The 23534-nt window shown below is 32.4% G+C and overlaps 1 protein-coding gene and 1 pseudogene across 1 annotated transcript; one reads left to right on the top strand and one right to left on the bottom strand.

The window, feature by feature from the left end:
- Positions 1 to 2493: 2493 nt before the first annotated feature.
- LOC126659856 (ornithine decarboxylase-like) lies at positions 2494 to 9411 on the top strand. The gene is made up of 2 exons (XM_050353179.2): positions 2494 to 2950; positions 8478 to 9411. The coding sequence occupies exons 1-2, from the start codon at positions 2576 to 2578 to the stop codon at positions 9327 to 9329; spliced, it is 1227 nt and encodes a 408-aa protein (XP_050209136.1). The 5' UTR covers positions 2494 to 2575; the 3' UTR covers positions 9330 to 9411.
- Positions 9412 to 14354: 4943 nt separating this feature from the next.
- Positions 14355 to 18454, bottom strand: LOC126659954 (protein DETOXIFICATION 12-like; annotated as a pseudogene).
- Positions 18455 to 23534: the final 5080 nt, after the last annotated feature.

The raw sequence follows: 23534 nt of genomic DNA, 5'->3' as shown, positions 1-23534 counted from the left end.
TTTTCTCCATTAATTTAAATAAAAAATTAAAAAATATTAAAAAAAATTCCCCTACTTTTTTTCTGGCATCTTCCGCACCCCGCCACCTAAAACCCGACGCTCTCCTCCATCATCCTCCATGGGAGGACGAGCTGTTCTCGTTCTCCCATGGAGGACGAACTGAGCTCGTCCTCCATAGGAGGACGAACAGATCTGTTCGTCCTTCCATGGAGGACCAGTTCTTGAGGAAGAACAAGTCCTTCCTCAAGAACAAGGAAGAACTGTTGTTCTTCCTCAAGAGCAGATGGTCTTGGGGAAGAACAGCTTGTTCTTCCTCAAAACAATATGGCGAATCGGGGCGGCGATGGGTCCGAAAGAGTCGGTAGAGGATTCGAGGGAGGTGGCGATTGGTCGGAATTTAATTATTTTAATTAAATAATTTTTTTATTGTTATTCGTCTTTAAATATGGAGAAGATAGTTTTTTTTGTAGTATTTATAACATTAAATATTATTTAGAATATGTGTTAAATATAAAGGACTTATTTTAAATTTTATCCAATTAAAAAGAGTTAAATTTAATGCTTTAGGGTGCTATTGAAATGTAAAAATGCGAAATAGAGTGCTATTGAAATTTTTACAAGGTGAGGGTGTTATTGAAAAAAAATTAAAAGGTCGGTAGTTTTACAGGTGATTAGCCATAACAATATTAAAACAGTCAAAATTGATCGATAAAGTCAACATAAAAGAGTATAAAAAGAAATAGGTCAAACATTCTCCTCTTTTGAATTTGACAATTAACATGTTAAAATGACTAAGTTAAGTAAGAGCACTCATTTTATACATATACGATAAAAACAATATTAAAGCATAAGTAAGAAATTTCCGAAAATTCTTAGCAGTTATAGCATTTAACTATTTGAAACATAATTCCTTTGTAATTTTAGGTAAATTTAGTCACCTAGAAAATTTAATATCCCATCCAATCAATTCTCACGTTATATGGCCAACTTAAATAATTAAAGTATTTAACTATCTAGTGCTTGATCACATTAGAATTCATGTGGATCCGCGTCCCTTCTTACTTTATAATTATTTATAAACAAATAATGCTACACTTGGTACATTTTACGTATAAAAAACTAGCAACACCAACCAATTCCTAATTTTATTTAGAAATTGATAAGAGACCCAAATAGGATCCAATTATAAAAGGATTCATTTATTATAGACACTCCGACTAATTAGCACATATAGCTAAATGTTTTCTTTATTTAAACAGAAAGTTCAAATTTTAATAGGAGAAATAATTAGTTACAATAATGTCATCATTTTAATGACGTGTCATAATATAGTTGACTCAATACACAGATGACGTGATAAACTAAATCTACATAGTAATTTTTCTTCCGACTCACTTCCGTAAACTATATGACATCTAAATACAACACAAATCTACTCTCTAGCTCTATATAAGGACCTGAGTTATGTTCATTGTTCATTTAAGTATTTATTCTCTTAAGCATAAATCTCACACAAAGGCCTAATTAGAGTGTTTATCGAGTAAGAAGTTTGATCTTTCTTTGTAGGCTAAATGTTGTAAAAAGGCCAAACCTTTTATAAAAATTTCACAAAAGTCCTGACCTTTCAATTTTATCGATTTTGGCCAAAAATAAATTATTTGGTTTTAATTGTGGCCAACTCTCAATTTGATTTCAATTTGCCTATGTGACGCCTATGTCGCGCCTATGTGGCATGCCAAATATTGAAAGGTCAAGAGTTTTGTGAAATCAAATAATCAGTTTTTGGCCAAAATCGACAAAATTAAAAGGTCACGACTTTTATGAAACTTTTATAAAAGGTTTGACCTTTTTGCAACATTTTGCCTTCTTTGTATTGCAAGACTCCACCTAAAGTATGGCTCTATGATTAATTAATTTTTGTTTTTATTGGGGCATGCTTAAGGATAAAAGAATGTTTTCTTATAAAAAAATTATTTTGTGATTTTAAAATTAATTAAAATATGTGGTCAAATATATTGAAATGCAATTAACGTTTTTATGAGAAACATGTTCTTATATTTCCACAATTACGATCTATTTGCGAGTTTTGGGATGATTTAAATTACACTTCAAAAGTTGTTGGTATATTTGGCACATGTCTAATAAATCATGGATCAAATATTTACGATTTTAAAATCGTGGTATATTTGACAAACATAGATATAAATATTAAAGAATATTTTGATACTTTTAACCCAAAGCGTAGGTAAGTTAGTAAAATGCTATTCTATCTTATGTGAGATTGCGAATTCTAACCGTACTCATGTATGCAGCCGTTTAAAACTTGAGATTAGACTTTTGCTTCCCGCTATTGACCTAACCGGATCGAATGCGGATTAATCTAAATGTTGAAGGCTAAAAGTGGCGTTTCATAATTTGGACATGTTCATAACACCTCGTGGTACCCTGTACAAAAAATAAAAGAAATCTACTTTTTTTATAAATGAGGATCCAATGTAGCTAAGCCTGATTTCAAGGAAACCTAACTCTTATTTTGTGCAACTTATTTCATTCTAGCAAGTCAAATATATCACAAATGGATTCCAAGAAAATGCAGCTTATTCTTGATGCTCCCGGCATTAAAGGGAAGACTGTCAAAATATTATCCAACCAATCAATAATTGATCATGTTCAATCTATTATCCTCAATACCCAAATAACCGAACATCCATTTTATGTTTTAGATTTACGTGCTGTCGGTTCACTAATGGAGAACTGGTCTCGTCAGCTTCCTATGATTCAGCCTTTTTATGCTGTCAAGTGCAATTCAGATCCTTCGCTTCTTGCAGCACTTGCTGCTCTTGGCTGCAATTTTGATTGCGCGAGTAAGGCCGAGATCCAATCTGTTTTATCTCTCGGAGTTTCGCCTGATCGTATAGTCTACGCAAATCCGTGCAAAGCTGGAAATCATCTCAAATATGTTAAACATATGAAGGTTCAAGACTTGCTTCAGTCAACAGAATCAGCAACATAAAGAAGATTAGCCTAGTCAGCAGTCCAATCAGCTTTGAAATACAAGTCAGCAACACATACTACATATGTTAGTTATTTAGTTATTAATGACAGCTGTTAAATGTAATACAGCTGTATAGTTTGTTATAGTCTGTTAGTTAACAGAATAGCAGTTAGGGATATAGCCGTTGATACTCCACTATAAAATGTCTTGTACTCTTCACTTTATTTCTTAATGAGAATTTTATTAATTCAACAATATACAAAGTTCTTTGTTTCTAATATGGTATCAAAGCAACAAACTCTGTGAATCAAAAGTTTCTCGAGAAACAAACACTCAAAATTTTCCCAGCAACCAAACAAGTTTCATCTGATATTATTCTTGATCAAGAAGATCTATTCTGATTACTTTCTTATTCTGATTACTTTCTTATTCCATTTCTTTTCGTTATTCTCTTTATAATCAATTTCAATTACTTTCTTTTGTTCTATCTGTGATTGAATTCTTTCTTGTTTAAAGATTCATCAAATGGCTCAAAGTGGTTTGGAGTCTGAAAATCCTTCAAGTCCGTTTTATTTGCATCCAAGTGAGAATCCATCTTTGATTCTCGTTTCTCCTGTACTTAATGGTCAGAATTATCATTCATGGGCAAGATCCATGAGAATGTGCTTATTATCTAAAAATAAGCTTAAATTTGTTAATGGAAGCATTCCTGTTCCATCTGTAAATGCTGAAATTTACCCTGCTTGGGAACGCTGCAACACAATGGTGGTTTCTTGGATTTTAAGATCACTTTCTCCTTCAATTGCACAAAGTATCTTATGGATTGATACAGCTATAGATGTCTGGAAAGATTTATTTGACAGATTCTCTCAAGGTAATGCTATTCGTGTATCTGATTTACAGGAAGAAATTTATGCATATAAACAGAATAATTTGTCAATAACTGACTACTTTACTCAGTTAAAGATCTTATGGGATGAATATGTAAATCTTAGAATGTTGCCTGTGTGTACTTGTGTTCCACAGTGTCAATGTGATGCTATGAAATCTGTTAAAAATCAGCAGGATGCAGATTATGTCATAAAGTTTCTTAAGGGTTTGAATGAAAATTATGGCACAATTAAGACTCAAGTTTTGATGTTAGATCCTCTACCAAAGATAAATAAGGTTTTTTCTTTAGTTTTGCAACATGAAAGACAGTTGGGTATTGGAGTTATGGATATGAATTCTTTAAATGTTGAACCTTCTGTGTTTGCTGCACAAGGTAGTAGTTCATATCAAAAGAGATTTTCTGGTTATAATTCTGTTCAAGGAAATAAGGGTTTTAGTTCAAATAGGTTTCCAACTGGAAATGGTAACTTTAGACCTCAGGGGGGACAAAGAAGGTTCTTTAACAATTCCACAAATAATTCTAAACCTTTGTGTAGTTATTGTGGTTTTAGTGGACATACAGTTGATATATGCTTTAAGAAGCATGGATATCCACCTGGATACAAGCCAAAACCTAAAAATCAAACCTATGTCAATCAAGTAGGTGAATATGTAGTAGAGGATGATCAAGAAAATTACCAGAATTATGATAGTTTTTCAGATCAAGAACAAAGGTTTGAAGCATGTGATGATCTCTATGGTTCAGAAAGGGCAGTAGTTAATTCTCAAGGCAAAAATATGATGTTGAATTCTCAGGACAGTGTTGTTAATCATAATAATAGCAATGTGTCTCCTATGATTACACAAGAGCAATATGGTCAATTGATGAATCTTCTGCAACAAAAAGGGATAAATTCTGCTTCACCAAAGATTAATACTCTTTCTACTAATTTTGCTACATCATCAGAGAATTCAGGTATCAATTCTATCAAATCTTATTTTCAGAATTTTAGTTCTTGTTGTTCTGTTAAGAAAGATTATGTTGATACTTGGATTATTGATTCTGGTGCAACTGATCACATTGTGTCTTCTTTGACTGCTTTTTCATCATATAGAGTAGTTAACAATATATTTGTTACATTACCAAATTCACAAAAATTAGCAGTCACACATATAGGGATAGTTAAATTTAGTAATGAATTAATTTTACATGATGTCTTGTTTGTTCCTGTGTTTTCTTTTAATTTAATATCAACCAGTAGGTTAACAAAGCAATATGAATATTGCTTTATTCTTCATAAAAACCTTTGTATCATACAGGATTTGGCCAAATGGAGGATGATTGGATTAGCTAGGGAAATCAAAGGACTTTATCAGCTTGATAGAACTTTCTTTGATGATGAAACTGCTAAAATTTGTTCTGTTGATACTTCTGTACATGACCCTGTTATTTCTGATGTATCTGCAACAGTTTCATGTGAAACTAAAGTTGATAAGCATACAATATGGCATTATAGATTAGGACATTTAGGGAATACAAGATTGAAATGTTTACAAAGTATAGATTCCAGTATTATGCTTCCTGTTAATGATCATTGTAAAACTTGTCATTTGGCAAAACAAAGAAAATTATCTTTTCCATTAAGTGAAACTGTTGTCTCTAAATGTTTTGAATTAGTTCATATTGATATCTGGGGTCCATCAAGAGTAAGTTCTTTATATGGACATAAATATTTTCTGACAGTAGTAGATGATAAAAGCAGGTATACTTGGTTATTTTTGTTAAAAGCTAAATCTGAAGCTAGAGTTTTAGTTCAAAGTTTTTGTAGTTATGTTGAGACACAGTTTAGTACTAAAATTAAGTGTATAAGGTCTGATAATGGTTTGGAGTTTCATATGCCACAGTTTTATAGTTTAAAAGGTATTGTGCATCAAACATCATGTGTTTATACACCAGAACAGAATGCAGTTGTAGAGAGGAAGCATCAACATGTTTTAAATGTGGCTAGAGCACTTAAAATTCAGTCTTCTTTGCCTTTATTATTTTGGTCAGATTGTGTTTCTCATGCAGTTTATCTTATTAATAGAATTCCTTCCCCAGTAATTAGTGATAAAACTCCATATGAACTTTTATATGAGAAGCAGCCTGTTTTTAGTAATTTGAAAGTTTATGGATGTCTTGCATATGCTTCAACTTTAGCTCATGATAGGCATAAATTCTCACCAAGGGCAACTCAGTGTGTGTTTATTGGATTTCCATCAAATACTAAGGGTTTCAGATTATATGACATTCATTCAAAAAGGGTTATTGTTTCTAGAAATGTAAGGTTTTATGAGCATATTTTTCCTTGTGCAGATAACAAAATTACTTCTTTAATTAATTCTGATTTGGTATTACCAGTTGTTAATGATAATATGTATATTGATGATGTACTAAGTTCTGTTAATGTGCCTGCAATTTCTGTGCCTGCAATATCTGTAGAATTGCCTGCAAATATAATAGATGATGTTTCTGTACCTGAAGTGATACCTGTTTTACAAGAACAGATTCCTGATAGTTTGCATCTTAGGAAATCTTCTAGAGTGTCTTCTAAACCAGGTTTTTTTAAAAGATTATGTTTATGATTTGCCAAAAATCAATACTGTTCATAGTAGTAAGGTTCAGAAAACACCACATGTAGTTTCAAAAGTCTTTTCTTATGAGCATTTAGGTCCTTCACATAAAGTCTTTATAACTCAGGTTGATTCCAATATAGAACCTAAAACATATAATGAGGCTGTTAAACATGAATGCTGGCAGATTGCAATGAATAAAGAAATTGAAGCTTTACAGCAGAACAATACTTGGTTTCTTACTCAGTTACCTGCTGGAAAGTCAACAATAGGTTGTAAATGGGTTTTTAAGACTAAATATCACAGTAATGGCACAATAGAAAGGCATAAAGCTAGGTTAGTGGCAAAAGGATATACTCAGCAGAATGGTATTGATTACATAGATACATTTAGTCCTGTAGCAAAAATGACAACAATAAGAGTTTTGTTAGCCATTGCTGCTTCACAGAATTGGTTCTTACATCAATTAGATATAAATAATGCATTTTTGCATGGTGAATTACATGAAGAAGTGTACATGGATCTTCCACCTGGTTTAGCTTGTGAACAACCAAAAATGGTATGTAAACTAACCAAATCTCTTTATGGTTTAAAACAAGCAAGTAGGCAATGGAATCTGAAATTAACCACTTCATTAATAAATCAAGGTTTTATACAAGCTACTTCAGATACTTCACTTTTTACAAAGAAACAAAATGGTACTTTTACAGTTTTGCTTGTGTATGTAGATGATGTGATTCTTGCAGGAAATAGCATGGAACAGATTAATTCTGTTAAAAATTTTCTTGATGATACTTTCAAGATAAAAGACCTTGGAGAATTGAAGTACTTCCTAGGATTGGAAGTAGCTAGATCAAAAGAAGGAATAAATCTCTGTCAAAGAAAGTATGCCTTGGATCTTTTAACAGAAACTGGATATCTTGGATCCAAACCTGCAAAAACACCAATGACATCATCAACCAGACTTACTAAAGAAGATGGTGAGCCATATGAAGATATAACAGATTATAGAAGATTGGTTGGCAAGCTTATCTACCTTTGTAGCACAAGACCAGACATAGCATTTCCTGTTCAACAATTGTCACAGTTCCTTGCTTGTCCAACAACTACTCATCACACAGCAATATCAAGAGTTTTAAGGTACATCAAGAAAGCACCTGGCCAAGGACTTTTCTTCCCAGCATCAAATGAGTTAAAAGTCAAGGCTTTCTCAGACTCAGATTGGGCAACTTGTTCTGATACAAGAAGGTCTATCACAGGATTCTGTATTTTTATTGGAGATTCATTAGTTTCCTGGAAAGTCAAAAAACAAGCCACAGTTTCAAAATCAAGCTCAGAGGCAGAATACAGGGCCTTAGCTAATGTTACTTGTGAGCTGCAATGGATAGACTATCTTCTACATGATTTGCAGACTACTAAATCCTTCCCAGCCATGGTATACTGTGACAATCAGTCAGCATGTCATATAGCTCACAACCCTGTTTTCCATGAGAGGACAAAACACATTGATATAGACTGTCACATAGTGAGACAGAAACTGGAAAATGGATTGATTCAGTTATTTCCTATCTCTTCTAATCAACAGCTAGCTGATTTTTTCACTAAGCCTTTACCTTCTTCAACATTTCTCAACTTTCTAAGCAAGTTTTCCATTCACAATGTTTATGGTCCAGCTTGAGGGGGGATGTTAAACATATGAAGGTTCAAGACTTGCTTCAGTCAACAGAATCAGCAACATAAAGAAGATTAGCCTAGTCAGCAGTCCAATCAGCTTTGAAATACAAGTCAGCAACACATACTACATATGTTAGTTATTTAGTTATTAATGACAGCTGTTAAATGTAATACAGCTGTATAGTTTGTTATAGTCTGTTAGTTAACAGAATAGCAGTTAGGGATATAGCCGTTGATACTCCACTATAAAATGTCTTGTACTCTTCACTTTATTTCTTAATGAGAATTTTATTAATTCAACAATATACAAAGTTCTTTGTTTCTAATAAAATACGCTGCTAATGTTGGGGTCAACCTTACAACATTTGATTCAATATACGAAATTGATAAGATCTCGAAACTGCATCCAAATTGTTCTTTACTTCTTCGCATTAAAGGTCCGGTAGATAGTGTTTCGAAATATCCATTAGATTCCAAATTTGGCGCACTTCCGGAAGAAATTGAGCCGCTTCTGAAAGCCGCTCAAGAAGCAGGGTTACCCGTGTTAGGGATTTCGTTTCACATCGGAAGCGAATCAACGAATCCTCAAGCATACCGCACGGCTATTGCTGCCTCGAAGGTTGCATTTGATTCTGCAACTAAACTAGGCATGCCACCCATGACTATTCTTAACATCGGCGGTGGGTTCAGTGCTGGATCATTTTTTGATGAAGCGGCTATAGCTATCAAATCCGCTCTGCTCGATTATTTTTCCGATAATCAAAAACTGACCGTCATATCCGAGCCGGGTAGATACTTTGCCGAGACAGTTTTTACTCTAGCAACTAGCATTATCGGAAAGCGTGTTCGCGGAGGAATAAGAGAGTATTGGTTAAATGATGGGGCTTACGGATCCTTTCTGTGTCTTGTATATGGTATGACACTTCCTCCGTGCATACCGCTAGCGCTATCGTCGAATCTTGCGAATACTAATTGCGAAGGGGTGCCGACGCATAGGTCGAGATTGTTCGGACCTACATGTGACTCGCTAGATAAAGTTATGGAGGACACTGAATTGCCTGAATTGCAGACGAATGATTGGCTTGTGTTTCATACAATGGGTGCTTATACAACTGCTTGTTCAACCAGTTTTAATGGCTTTAGCCTAGCTGATGTCTTAACTTATCTTGTTATATGATGAATATTGAAATGATTTGAGCTCGTAGCTTCACTTTCGGAAGCCAAATAATATACCACAGGCTGAGTAATCCTTTGAATAATGTATCCTCCTTTTGTTTAATTTATTGTACTTTAAGTTATATGAGGTGGTAGCATATTAACAAGCCATCATATAACCAATGGGAGTTGGTTCAAGTGGTAAGCGGCTTGATATCGCTTAAGTAAGGTCTCGGGTTCGAGTCCTTGTGAATGCAGAAAATTCCCACTGGTAGACTCACCCACCATGCCAGGTGCGCGAAGCGGGTCGGATCCGGATTAGTCAGGGCGAAGCCTTGGAAACCGGATGGGCTTACAAAAAAAAAAAATAAGCCATCATATCATTTTAGTTTTACTTTTTTTTTGAACAAAATTAATTTTACTTTTTTAAGTTGTCTTGGAATGTTACTTTCAATTTTTCAACTCTTCTCTAAATTTGAGTAATTATTATGTTTTGTTTTCTTTATGCCAACCAATTTTCTGATGCATCATTTCATTTTTGCTGTCCATCACTTCATAAAAAAAAACTACGATATGCTGGCCGGATAATTAGGGTTAAATATTTTTTGAAGTCACTATATTATAACCTCTCAGCAAAAATATTATCGAATTATAAAAAGTAACAAAATTGTTACCGAACTATAATTTCTTTTTATAAAACAGTTTTCGAACTATAAAAGTTACAAAAAGATTACCAGATTATTATTATTTTTTACAAAAAAGTTACTTATTATACATTTTTTCCTTGTCCGCATCGTCAAAATATTGGCCATTTTGCTAAAGAAAAATAATTCGGTAGCCGTTTCGTAACTTCTTATAGTCCAATAATTTTTTGTAAAAAGATATAGTTCGGTAACGAATTTATAATTTTTAAATATTCGATAACCGTTTTATAAAAACACTATAGTTTGGCCGCAACAAAATTTAACCCGGATAACTATGATAATTTCTCATTTTATATAATAACTAGGTTGATGAATGAGCCTTGCGCCGATGAAATTAAATAGTTTTTCAATTTTTTAGTAATTAATTTTTAAAATTTTAAAATTTATATTATGAAAAGTATATTTTTTCTTTGAGTCTTATTTAATATAATAGTTTAATTAGATAATTCAAATCATAAACTAAATTTATTAACCAAATATAATTAAATTTAAAATAAATATATATCGATCGATTTTAAAAATATCTATTGTTATTCATTGGTAGAAGTGAAATTTCTAATTTATTAATTACTAATCGTATGACTTTTCATATCCGATAACTTTAAAATATATTAATATATTAAAATTCTTTAAATTTGAAAATCTAATTTAATTGAAAATAAAATATGTTGATTGTTTTTGAAAATTCTTTCAGTTATTCATTTTATTAGTATAAATAAAATGTTGTAATTTAATGATATGGTATTATATAATTAAATTTATTGATCGAGTATAATATGCTTCTTCAACAGCTTTAAATATAGGCAAAACCCATGCAAAGGTCCCTCTACTTTATCAATTTTGTTTGAGAGGCCCTAACATCAAAGTTTGTCACGTTCGAATCCCTGTACTTGTCAAAATCCCGATTATGACATCCTTACATGGATGGAAAATGGCAGCTGCAATTCACTCTCCGTTAAATAACGGAAAAAGATGACATGTCATTTCCTCCTATTTATTAATGCCCATGTGGCATCACCACTTAAAGGCTTATTTTATATAAAATTATAATTTAATAAAAAATGGTAAAATACAATAACTTTGATGACAAAATTACTATTTCTCCATCATCTTCTTCAAAAACCAATTGGGCATACTTCTGTAACATTGAAACTAAAAGTTCCATCTTTTTCCAGAAAACAATCAAAATCTATTTCAAATGGCCGATTAACAAGACCCATTTTCCCTTTCATAACTTAATTAAACCTGATCTAAAAAAATTAATTATCCAACCTAGCTTTTATTGTTTATTTTTTTCTCAAATATCAACCAAATCGTAGTTGATCTAAATTGAATTTTTTTCATCTAATATTTCCTTTGATTAGAAAAACAACAGAGGCACATCATTTTCTCATTTGTAGCAACAGCAGCGGCGGCATTTTCTGGAGGCAACGGTGGCGGCGGCGTTTTTCTAAAGGCAACGGCAGCGGGATAGGAAATTTCCAACAGCAACTAAGTTCGTCTTTGTAATCTCGTAGCTTAGACAACCAAAGATACACTCACCAACCACACAGGTCTTTCTCATAGCTTTGGTTTTGTTGTTTTTTCAGATCCTTTAACGTTTTTGTTTCTGGGCATTGATTAATTTTATCTGCATTTGATTAGTTTTAATTTTGTTGGATTGTTTATTTGTGGGTGATTTATTTATTGCTCTTACCAGCAAAAAGATGAAAACAAAAAAAACAAAGGGATGAATCCCTAAAGCGGGAAATCAGAAGAACAGCTAGAAACATGGGCATAAATTGCTTTTTATTAGTTGAAAGTTTTCGTCCTTTTGCATAATTTTGATGTTTTTGTTTCTGGGTTTTGGTTGATTTCGAATGATTGGCTTTTGGTTAAATCCACTGGTTTTGGAGAAATCTTAGAGAAGAAAGGAGAAAATTCATTTGAGGTCATTTAATTTTATGTGTATTTTATGGGGACTAAAAGTTTAAAAGACCATACCAATTTCTTTTCACACTCTCACATAACGAGAGTTAATTACACTTGCCATTTTCCATCCATGTAAGGGTGTTATAATTGGGATTTTGACAAGTATAGGGACTCGAACGTGACAAACTTTGGTGTAAGGGCCTCTCGAACAAAACCGATAAAGTAGAGGGGTTTGCGTATGAATTTTGCCTTAAATATATTGATTTGATAAAAACTCTTTTGGTTTATAGCCATCAAAGTTTTAAAATTTTATTATTTTAAACTTCTTTTAAAAATTTAAATTATATAAAGACCTAATACCTCAGAAAATTCTGACCTTTAAATCCTTCTTTGATTCTACTCCAATGTTGAAAAGTCACCAATATTATTCTATTTTACAAATTTATATTTCAATTACACCCTACAATATGAATTGATCTTCTATTATTTGAAAAAAAGTTCAAACAAGTCATCCATATTTAATATATATTTTAAATAGCTTTCAATGTTATAAATAACTGATGGAGTCTGCCTTTTGAACCAGTGAATGAGACCTGCAAAACAGGGTAGAAGCTAACCGGACGGTGGTGGTCCGATTAACTCTCCGATGCTAAAGTCAGTTTAGAGCTTTGAGCAGCGTTTTCAGTATATGAATGTAATTGTGATTCTAGGCATACCTCATGCTCCATTCATAGTAGATGAATGCATACCTTGTAGAGTCATAATAGGTAAGTGAATCCTACTTTGTAGGGATCGAGCTACTTTGTAGAGATTCACCCTGATTTGTTGTGATCTACCTTATTCAGACATGAGTCCTATTTAGGAACGTCTTCCTAAATAGTCTCGTCTTCCTAAGATAGTGCTTATCTTTCCATGTTGGAGATTGTGTCTAAATGGGAAGATACTTCGAGATATTATAGTGGATCATAGCGATCTACCGAATCCTAGATTAACGCGCTTTGGGCGGATCCTAAGGGATTCGGTCTTCATTGATATATCGGCGGATATCAAGGGATTCGACCGCCTCCTCATATATTCAGGTCTTCATTAGGAGTCTGGTATCACCTGAGAATAGATCTCCTGTGACTCGGCTCCATTGTAACCTATCGTAGGATTCAGTATCCATCAATAACACACACAAAAACATCATTCCCCACAAATTCAAATAACTATATTAATAAAAGTTTTATTTTATTTTATTTTTAATGCTATTAAATTTTTTCTAGCGTTTCCGACACTAAAACCGTCTCCGGCCTCGATGCCCCTTCTTCCGATCAAAAAACAACCCATAACACATAATCAATTTTTTAAACTTTTAAAAAACAAAAACTTTCAAACTCATAAATGCATCTGTCCGCAATCAGTTTGTCTTACCCGTGATGAATAAGACCAAGTTCACATGAACCATATATGATTCCCCATGGAGGACGAACGGAACCACTATTCGTCATCCATGGAAGGTGAACCACCGGTTCGTCTCCCTTCGGAGACAAACAATGGTTTTGTTGTTTCGTCATCCATGGAATGAAGACGAACCAGTCGGGATTCATCTTTCTCGAAACGAACCAATATTAGATCTTCAAGGAAGACGAACGGTTGAAAAGAAATTTAATTTTTTAAAAAATTTATTGTGTAGTTAAAAATTGTATTTTAATTTAATTCAATTAACCTATTTTGATTTAATTAGTTTTGAATAATTAAGATTTTAAATTAGATTTAAAAATAATTATAAATTTTATAATATGAATTTGTGTAGAAGAATGCTTTTTCTATTATTTATAACATTGAAGGGTATTTAGAATATATGTTTAAATATGAAAGACTTGTTGAATTTTTTGTAAATGGTAAAAAGATCAACTTAATATTTTAGAGTGCAATTGAAATTCGAATATGCAAAATAGGATAAAACTGCTGATTTTTCAGTATCGAAATATCATCGAAAAAGAGATAAAAAGTGTTGGGGTTGGTGGTATAAGGAATTAGGCCTTATATTTTAGTTACTAATTCATAGACACTTGCTTTTCAATGGGAATTACTTTTTCATGATATTTAAATTATTTATATTTTCATGATATTTAAATGGGTTAATTATAAATTAAATCACAAATTTTACCCTAATTTGCAATTAAAACACGAACTTTAAAATTTGGCAAGTAACCAACTTTCTTGTTTGTCAAATTGATATACCGGCCAATCATATAACAACATGTGACACTACATTATAATGTCCAAGTCAGTGTTTTTTAGATTGTTGTACCAATTTGCCAAAAAAATAAAAGTTGATTACTGACATTGTCAAGTTTTAAAGTTCGTGTAAAACATAATGTCGTAATGGTAATATTTTTTTAGAATAAAAATTAAGTTTATAGTTGGCGAAAAACGTACAACTCTCACGGCTCCAATCATATATTTTTATTGATTCAACAAAGTTCATTTAGTACAAGAAAGATATAATTCTGCGAACAGGCTCAGCATATGTATCTTGCAATATCACATTGTTCCATTATCACATTTACCTTTACCTACCATTTCTTTTGTCTTCCTTGCCTGCACACACAAACATGGAAGGGAAAACCATCAGAACATCTACCTTAACGTAACATTGTTTCATTATTATACAAATTTCAGCTCTGAAAATAAAATTCAATCAAGTTCGAACTGAGAATCAAAATTTGCATTTTGACAGTCGAATATGGTTCGAACATGATATTATTTTGACTCGACTAGATTACGTCCCTAGATACAAACATGAGCAATTTACGATAAGCATAGCTATCGAATTGGAAAGAGTACCTGTTTTTCCCAATTTACACAACCTGTAACAATAGAAAGCAGAACTATTTGTACAAAGGCGCCAACTTGTACTCCAATCCAAAGGCCCACGCCTCTTAACTTTAACCGGAATCCCAAAAGGGAAGCTACCGGAATCCCACAAAGATAGAATGCGCCGAGATTGACATATGCTCCTACATGCTGCCATCCGCAGCCCCTTGCAACTCCTGAACCATAAATATTTCAGGAATCCTAATTATAACATAAGCATCAGTGTTGAGCTAACTTGTGAGTTACTCACGGTTCACTCAAAAAATACTCGAAACCAACTTTTTGTGAATCTACTAGAGTTCGAGCTTCTCTAGGCAACTGCCGAGTTGATATCAGCTCATGAGTGTTATCTAGTTAAGCCGAAATGTACTAGATTCTCTGTTATTTTACTGAGCTCGAGTAATAGAGTTAAGACTCAATCTTCAATTTTTATAGTCAAGTCAAGCTTAAAATGTTATGATCGAGGTGAGATCGATCTTGACAGTATTTTGAACTCGACTCAGCTTGCATTGCACACATAATTAATACGAACATAAACTAACCTGAAAGCACTGCTTCAAAGCTACTCATTGCAAGTGACAAACAAACCAGGGGAGACATGGTTGTAGCATAATCGACAACTTCCTTTTCATTGCTGAAGATGTAACCGAATATATGACGGCTAGCGAAGAGGGTACTACTTACTAAAATTGTCTCCACTATGGCAAAAAACACGACAGCATAAACAGCCAGCCGAGCAGCCTGTGGGTTTCCTGCACCTAATTCATTCGACACTCTTGTGCTACAAAACAAATATCATCAGACACAAAAAGTTAGCTATCGACAAATTTATACGAAGAAAGAAAAAGAAGTCTTTGTTAATGTATAAGATGTTTTATTAAAACGGACCTTACGGCAGCACCAAATCCATATGGTATAGCATAGAGTGTAGAAACAGTTTCAATACTGCATCAATTCATACAATAAATTAGAATAAAATTCATTTTATTAGCTTCAAATAATAGTTTAAGGAAAACGTCCAGCTAAAATGATTTAAGGAAAACGTACCAAACGGATAGAACAGAAGTTTCAAGCTGTGGATTTGGTAAGAGTCCCGAGAGCAAGACAAGCAGCTCGAATGTCCACCATTCGAGGCTACAATAATCATGCAAATAATCAAGAATAATGTACTTCTGAAACGAACTAATTGCAAACCAAAAGAAGCATGAGATGAATTACCAGGTCATTACTGCAGAAGGGATAGCAAGGCCGAAGAATTCTCGAATCCCATGGAATAGCTCCATAGAAATCGGGGCACGAGTTTCATCACAAGCAGCAGAGTACTTCATAAATAGTCCAAGGACAATCACATTCAGCCAGTTTGAAATACACATTGCTAATGCGGCTCCAACATTTTCGAGTCCCGATTCAAATACCAAAAACCAGCACAAAGGTATATGGAAACAGAGAGTTACACAAGAACTTATCAACATAGGACTAATCAGGCTTTGCATCTGAAAGTATCGAATAAGTGGCTGAAGAATTGCATATGCAAAAAGTGAAGGAACAAGCCACATTATAAATTTACCGGCCGCATACGAAATTTCAGGATCTTGGCCGATGAAAACAAGAACCTTTCCCATGAATATCCAAATAATAGATTCCGGAATGCAAACTAAGATTAAACAGAATATTGCAGTGTGAGTTAAATTTGCCAGTTTTTTTATATTGCTTAGCGCCATAAGCTTGACCGCACAAAGTTTTCAATGCACTTGACATTCCCAACTACAAATCACAAAATTTTGTAACTCTGGTGAAGGCATGTTCACAAAAAACATGCATATCACATGAAATTTATCAAGTATTATATTTCGACATTTTTTTTATGAATTTTTTTTTAAAAAAAAAGCCACGAGAAGTGGCAAAGAACGATTTTCTAAGGTTTCGCACAAGAAGTGACTTACAAAGAAGTACCCTAGAGGCTTAGGCAAAGAGAATCAGAACAAAAGATCAAACGTCCTGAGACAAAATACAACGTGGATTTTGAAAGAAATCCAATCCCGTATAGGGAAAATTCCTATTACAATTTTTAAGAAATTCTAGGAAGCACTTCTAAATTTCAAAATTTTATCTTTAAATCCAATTTTTACAAAAATATATATGTACATACTTTACATTTTCTCATTTCGTCATTTAGTTTGAGAAGCATAACCAAAATCCAGTTCAATTTGTAATAATAAAATATTTTTCATAATATTTGTTCAGAGACTTCTAAAATAAAATATCTTAAATGTTTTCAATTAAAAACTTCAAATCAATTTGTAGTAATAATATGAAAAAGTTTAAGTTTTTCATGAAAAATTCTTACCTAGATCTGTTACATGAAGTTTTCATGTATCTATCCAATTAAATGTTGGAAAATCTAACATTATTTTTTATTTTTCTAACATTTGATTGGATAGGTCTATGAAAAATTCATGCACCAGTCTAGATAAGATTTTTCCCATTTTTTATTAATCTTGTTAGAAAATTGCAAGAAAAAAATATATAAATATATTGTTATTCTCTTAAGTTACACAATACAAATTAATATGAGAGTCGCTACACCTTCAACTACAGCTGCCGACATAAAATTTCTATATATGTAGATATTTTCTTACTTTAAATTCCACCCGGAGATTCGTAGATTTTATCACTTTTATTTAGGAAATCCATATTTTGAATTTTTTTATTTTTTGAGTCCCCATATATATTCGCCAAATTTTAATTTTCATGCCCTTTTGTATGGACTGAAAAAGAAAAGTGTCAACACGTATAGGGACTGGAATGATAATATTTTCAGTGTAGGGTCATAAAAAATAGATATTTAGCACTTTAGGGGATTAAAAAAATAATTCTTCCAAGTAGTGACTTCGTGAACAAAAATAGTAAAAATAAAGAGTCAATACGGCCCCTGAATTTGTGACATAGGGTCGCTTATAACTCGGTTTTTATTTTTTAAAACAATTAATCTCTAAACTCTTCCATTTTAGTTAGATTACCCCATAATTGTATTTTACAATCGCGTGTAGACAAACTGCATATGTTGGGAGGTGAGGGACGCGAAACTATTTAGTATAGTATAACTATAGCTAAAGTAAAATTTAGATATTATATTAACATATAATCAAAGTTATTCATGTCAAATTTAATTTAATCAAAATTTATAAGATTACTTTGTGAAAAGAGAAAATGATAAAAATGAAAAAGAAGAAGCTAAAGAAAAGGGACTTACAAGAAGGCTAAAGCCAGTGACACCAGAAAGAGAGATGGCAATGGCAGAGCTAGAAAGAGCAAGTTTACCAAGGTGACCCACCATTGTTAGGGAAATTACTTGCAGAAGATACTGCGAAAGAACAACCGCGCGCCGCCATCGGTCCGGATAAGTAACCCTGTTTTTTCACTTCTTCACTCAGTCTCCACCATGTTAGGGCACTTCTTGAACCACCTTCTTCTTCTTCTTCTTCTTTAAGTAAAAGAGACTGTTCCATGGTTTTATCAGCTGTATCCGCCATTGCTATGGCCTGCTTTTGCTCCTTCAAAACTTTTTTCTTTTGGTGAGACGTGGGAAATACAAACCGAACCGCATTATGCTTTATGCCGGTCACATTCGGGGCGCAGTAATTAATGTTTGAATGTTTATCTCATGCAACGTTATAGTGCTTTATTTTTAAAACAAGTCAATCAATATTTGTAATAGAGAATATTTAATCGATTTTTTTTATCGTTAAATATAAGAATATGGTATAAACGCCTCATTTATTTATTCGACGAATAATGTGGCATAATATATATACATTCAATTCTTTGATTGAACTCTGAAATGGATTTATAAATTATTAAATATCTTACGTAAAACAAAATTGTTTCCAGAAATTTTATTTATTAATTTACTAAATTATTAAACATGGTTGTCAAACCCGAACCGGACCGGCCGGTTCGACCGGAAAACTCTCGAACCGGCCATATCAACGGTTCGGGTTGCACTAAAACTCTTATAATCACAAACCCGCGGTTTTTTAATCGAACCGGCTGGATAACCGCTGAATTGGACCAATTAACCGGTCAAGTAACCGAAAAATCCGGTCCGGTTCGGTCAATCACTTAAAAACCCAAAGCCCTTATTAAAAAAATAAGAAATTTAAATGTCATCGCTAGGATTTGAGCCTTGGTTGTTTAGTATTTTTAGTGGAAGCATTCAATACCACCAAGCTAACTTACTATTTATGTCTATATTTCTTATTACTAGTTTCGCATTACGTGCTATGCACGTGGCTCGTAATGTAATTCCTCAATGAACATATTAGTAAATTTATTAAAATTATATCAATTTTTTATCTATAATTAATATTAAATTAGTTAAGAATTTTTGTAAAAGTAAATATAATATATTCGGTTATTAAATTTTCTTCTATTAACGGTGATTAAAAACCGGACTAAACCAGCTGGCTAACCCTATTAAATTCGAAATAAGTAAGCTACTCGGTCGGTTTAGTCTAAAAATTAAATATCTAATCCAATCGGATTAAATATATATTTGAGTGATTGAACCGGCGGTTTGAGCCGGTTGAAACTAACATCTGTCCATAAATTGTGTATTTTTATTTAATGTTACCCATCCTACTCAATCGACAACGATTACCCAGTGATCAATTTTTAAAACTAAAATTAATAGGAGTTGGAATTCTGTCAGTTTGATTAAAACCAAACCAAATTCTCTAATTCCAACCAGCTCAAAACCAAAACCGACCAAAGTTACTTTTTGTCCGAAACTAAAACAAACTACAGCTAAATAAATAAAATATAAAAATCATTTTTTGATGCAATAATAAACTAATCAGTAGCTCATTGTCTCAAATAAAACAGAAAATTATTCATCACAACAATATGTAGTTATGTAATTTAGGTAAGTTTAGGAGTCCTTTTTAGACACGGAAATCCTGCTTATCTCTATATATTGCTTCCATATATTGATCAAATACAGTATTTTAATTTTGTAATTTAATCAAACTAAAAGATAGGTATTCCTACTAATTTGGAGACAATTTAGCTATTTTTACATACTAAAAATTAAATTGGAGATAATTTAGCTACTTATTCTAATTAGAACTTTAATTACAATAGTGATCAATTAAATAACTAATTAGTTAATGACCATAAAACCTTTATTTAGTAGTAAATTAAAAAGGATTATTCGGTAAATTTGCCTGTCCCCCCCTCTATCCGTGCTTTTATATATAGTACTAGCGTTTCGCCACGTGCTACGCACGTGAGCGACATTTATATGACCCGTTATATATATTATATTAAATATTAATTAAATTACTAAATATAATATTTTAATTTCTTATAAAAAATTATTGATATTAAATCTATTTGAAATTTGTATGAAAAGATATATATATTAAATTTTTTATATTAAATAATGTAGTTATTAATAAATATTATATAATATTTTTATTTAAATTGAAAATGTAGTGCATGAATAATATTTAGATGACCCGTTATATTTATTATAATTTTTTTCTTAATAATATATTAGAATATTAATTTATATTTATTTTAATTGAATAAATCACTTTTGAATGATATTTAAATGACTTGTTATACTTACTATATATTGTATTATTTTTAATATTGTTATTAAAATATTAATTTAGAACCCATAAATCAACTCAAGAATCATTAGTAAATAGTACTATTCAAAGTTGCTAAATTCACATAATTAGTAGTGCAATTATATGTTTTGGTTTACTTTAAATTGGACTACTATAACTTTGAATTTGGAAAGCAAAAGTATATTCCCGTGAAGCATATTGTACCTTGGGGAACTGTTTTGTGCTTCTTTTAAAAAAAACAAGCTCAACTTATTTCGTTAGGATATTAACTTTCCATTCTTTGCCAATCAGTTTACGAATTGCAGCAGCAATGTTTGAGAAATTATGAATAATAGAGTTTGCATTGTTATTTAAAACCTGCTAATAGAAATAGGATGCTTAACCTGCTAATAGTCATTACCCGTATTTTATTTTTCTTCTCCTGCTACAACTAAACTTCTTCAAACTTAATTCTTATACTTTTAATTAAACTTTTATTAGTTTTATTTTTTTAATATGAATTTTACCCTTAATGAAGCCTACTATCGTAATTTTGCCTGTCCCCCCCCCCCCCCTTCCCACATATAAGATAGTTATAGATAGATAGATATAATATATATATGATTATTAATAGTTATAATTTTTTATTTTTTTATTTTTATAATACGGGTTTAATTCCGGTTGAACCCCGGTTGAACCTTTAACCCTTGATCCTCTAGTCTCACCGGTTTTATCACCGGGCCGGGTTTGACAACCATGTTATTAAACGATATGTATAATTGTTTTCATGGACACAAGCATTTCTTTCTCTGTTCTGTAATTTATTTTTGAATCTTTATTGCACCGAACTTTGCCTTTAAAGAAAGAAACGCGTGTTATATGAACAAGTGAACCCACGAGCATCAAGTGTAAGAGCGCGTCAATGTCTACTGCTAATTTTGGTTCTAAGGGAAAAGAACCAGTTTGGCCCCTGCAGTTTTTGTTTTCTTGCCAGACTGTTTATAAAATTTATATTTTTCCTCCTAAGTCCAAAATGATTTACATGCTTGATTGAAATTAAGTTAAGTATTTAATGAAAGTAGATTTATTTTTTTAAAGAAGAAAAATTTACATTAAAAATAATTTGTTTGTCACCAAAGTGACCAAATTTTAAAAGTAAATAAATTGAAAGATCAGGACTTTTGTGAAACTTTTGTGAAAGGTTTGACTTTTTTACAACATTTGGCCTAAAATTTATGTTTAAAATAATATTAGGGTTTCTTTTATATTTATGAGTAAATTGCAATTAATCATTATAAAATATTTAGGGATCATTCCAGAGGTTGATTAATTATTTTATAATTGATAAAAATAAGCGTGGTGATTAGTATGTTATAAATAATTTTTTTCAAAGCAGCAATTTTATTGACTGCTAAAAACCTAAAAATCAGGACTTACAAAATAAGCTAGCAATTAAACCAACTAAAGGCTTCAGAAACCTTTTAACCAGGAGAACTACATACTCCTGTAATGGATATCAGACCTAATTCTCTGCACCACAACTTCCCAAATTATTATGTTCTTGTTAAAGATCAAGTCATTTCTAGCTATCCAAATCTAATAAATTACAGCATTGAAAGCTAACTTCCTTCTTCTAGCTCTTTCAGATTTTCCTTTAGTTCTTCTAGTCATGTAACTGGCCTCGCTTCTCCACTCTAAAACATCTCTGGTGAAGCCGATGATCTTCAAAGTTTCTTTCCAAATAGTTTTTAAAAAACTACAGGCAAAGAACAAGTGATCCACTGTTTCTGTATGAGTGTTACAGAAACATCAATCTCCAGATTGAATTAATCCCCATCTCATCAATTTGTCTCTAGTCTGAAGTCTATTCATCAAAGCAAGCCAGACTATGAAGGAATGTCTAGGAACATTTCCAGCAAACCAAACAAGATTACTCCAAGACTTAGTACTATTCTAAGTCTGTAAATTTTTTCCACACACTTTTGGTAGAGAAAATAGCATTTCCATTTGTCTTCCACTTAATCTTATCTTGAACTGAATCCCTGATAGAGGAATTTTCTTTGATGTAGTCCCAAGCAACTTGAGTCTGCATATTTACAGGATCACGTAACCTCTAATTACTGTTTCTCCAAAAATTCTTCACCTTAGTCTTCTTAGGAATCTCAGCATCTTTGATACAGATGTTTGGAAATTTATCCACAATAGATTCTTATTCAACCAAGGTTCATACCAAAAGGAAAATTGATCCCCATTCCCCAAGTTACACTCAAATAAATGCTTGATCATGTCCCTGGTTTTCAGGATGTATCTCCAACTCTAGGAGCAATACATAGCTTTAGTAATCCCCCAGAAGCTAAGCTGCTTTAGCTTATTTGAATTCACCCGGTTAGCCCATATAGAAGGCTTCATGGAGATTAAGCCCCAAATCTGCTTTGAAATACCAACAACATTACTTAGATGTAGAGGTCTAATACCAAGACCACCTGTTCTTTTACTGTTACAGATATTTCACCGATTAACTAACCCACCCTTGTTTAAAGAGTTTGACCCATGCCAAATAAATCTTCTGCAAGTAGCCTCCACTTCTTTAATGACAGTTTTGGAGATCATAAAGATTGAACTCCAGTAAACATTCATGCTCATAAGAACATAATTAATAAGTTGCAGTCTGACTGCATAAAATAAGCTTCTGGAAGTCCAATGATTGATTCTAGCCACAATCTTTTGGGTTCAGGTGTTACAATGATTCTTGGAAAGTCTAGAGGATATAAGGGGCAGACCAAGGTAGTTAATAGGCAAGGTTCCAATTTGAAAACCAAGCTTATTCTTTATAGCTATCCTAGTTGTTTCCTCAGTTCCATTAAAGAAGATAGATCTCTTATTTATGTTAGGATAAAGACCGGAAACACCAGCAAAAGTAGATATAGACTTCTACAGAATACCAATAGAATGCAGATCACTATTGTTGAATAGCAGTAAGTCATCAGCAAAAATTAGATGGCATAACTTGATCTTTTTGTAACCTTTGTGATAGATAAAAGCAGGATCCCTTGTTGTTTCTCTGGATAAGGTTCTAGACAAAATCTCTATGCAGACACTACAAGAAATTCATTATATTATGACAAAATATATAAT

The sequence above is a fragment of the Mercurialis annua genome, linkage group LG8 (assembly GCF_937616625.2).
Source record: "Mercurialis annua linkage group LG8, ddMerAnnu1.2, whole genome shotgun sequence".
In the NCBI taxonomy this organism is placed as follows: domain Eukaryota; kingdom Viridiplantae; phylum Streptophyta; class Magnoliopsida; order Malpighiales; family Euphorbiaceae; genus Mercurialis; species Mercurialis annua.
Note: the sequence above shows the minus strand (reverse complement) of the source record. Positions and strands in the feature narration are given on the sequence as shown.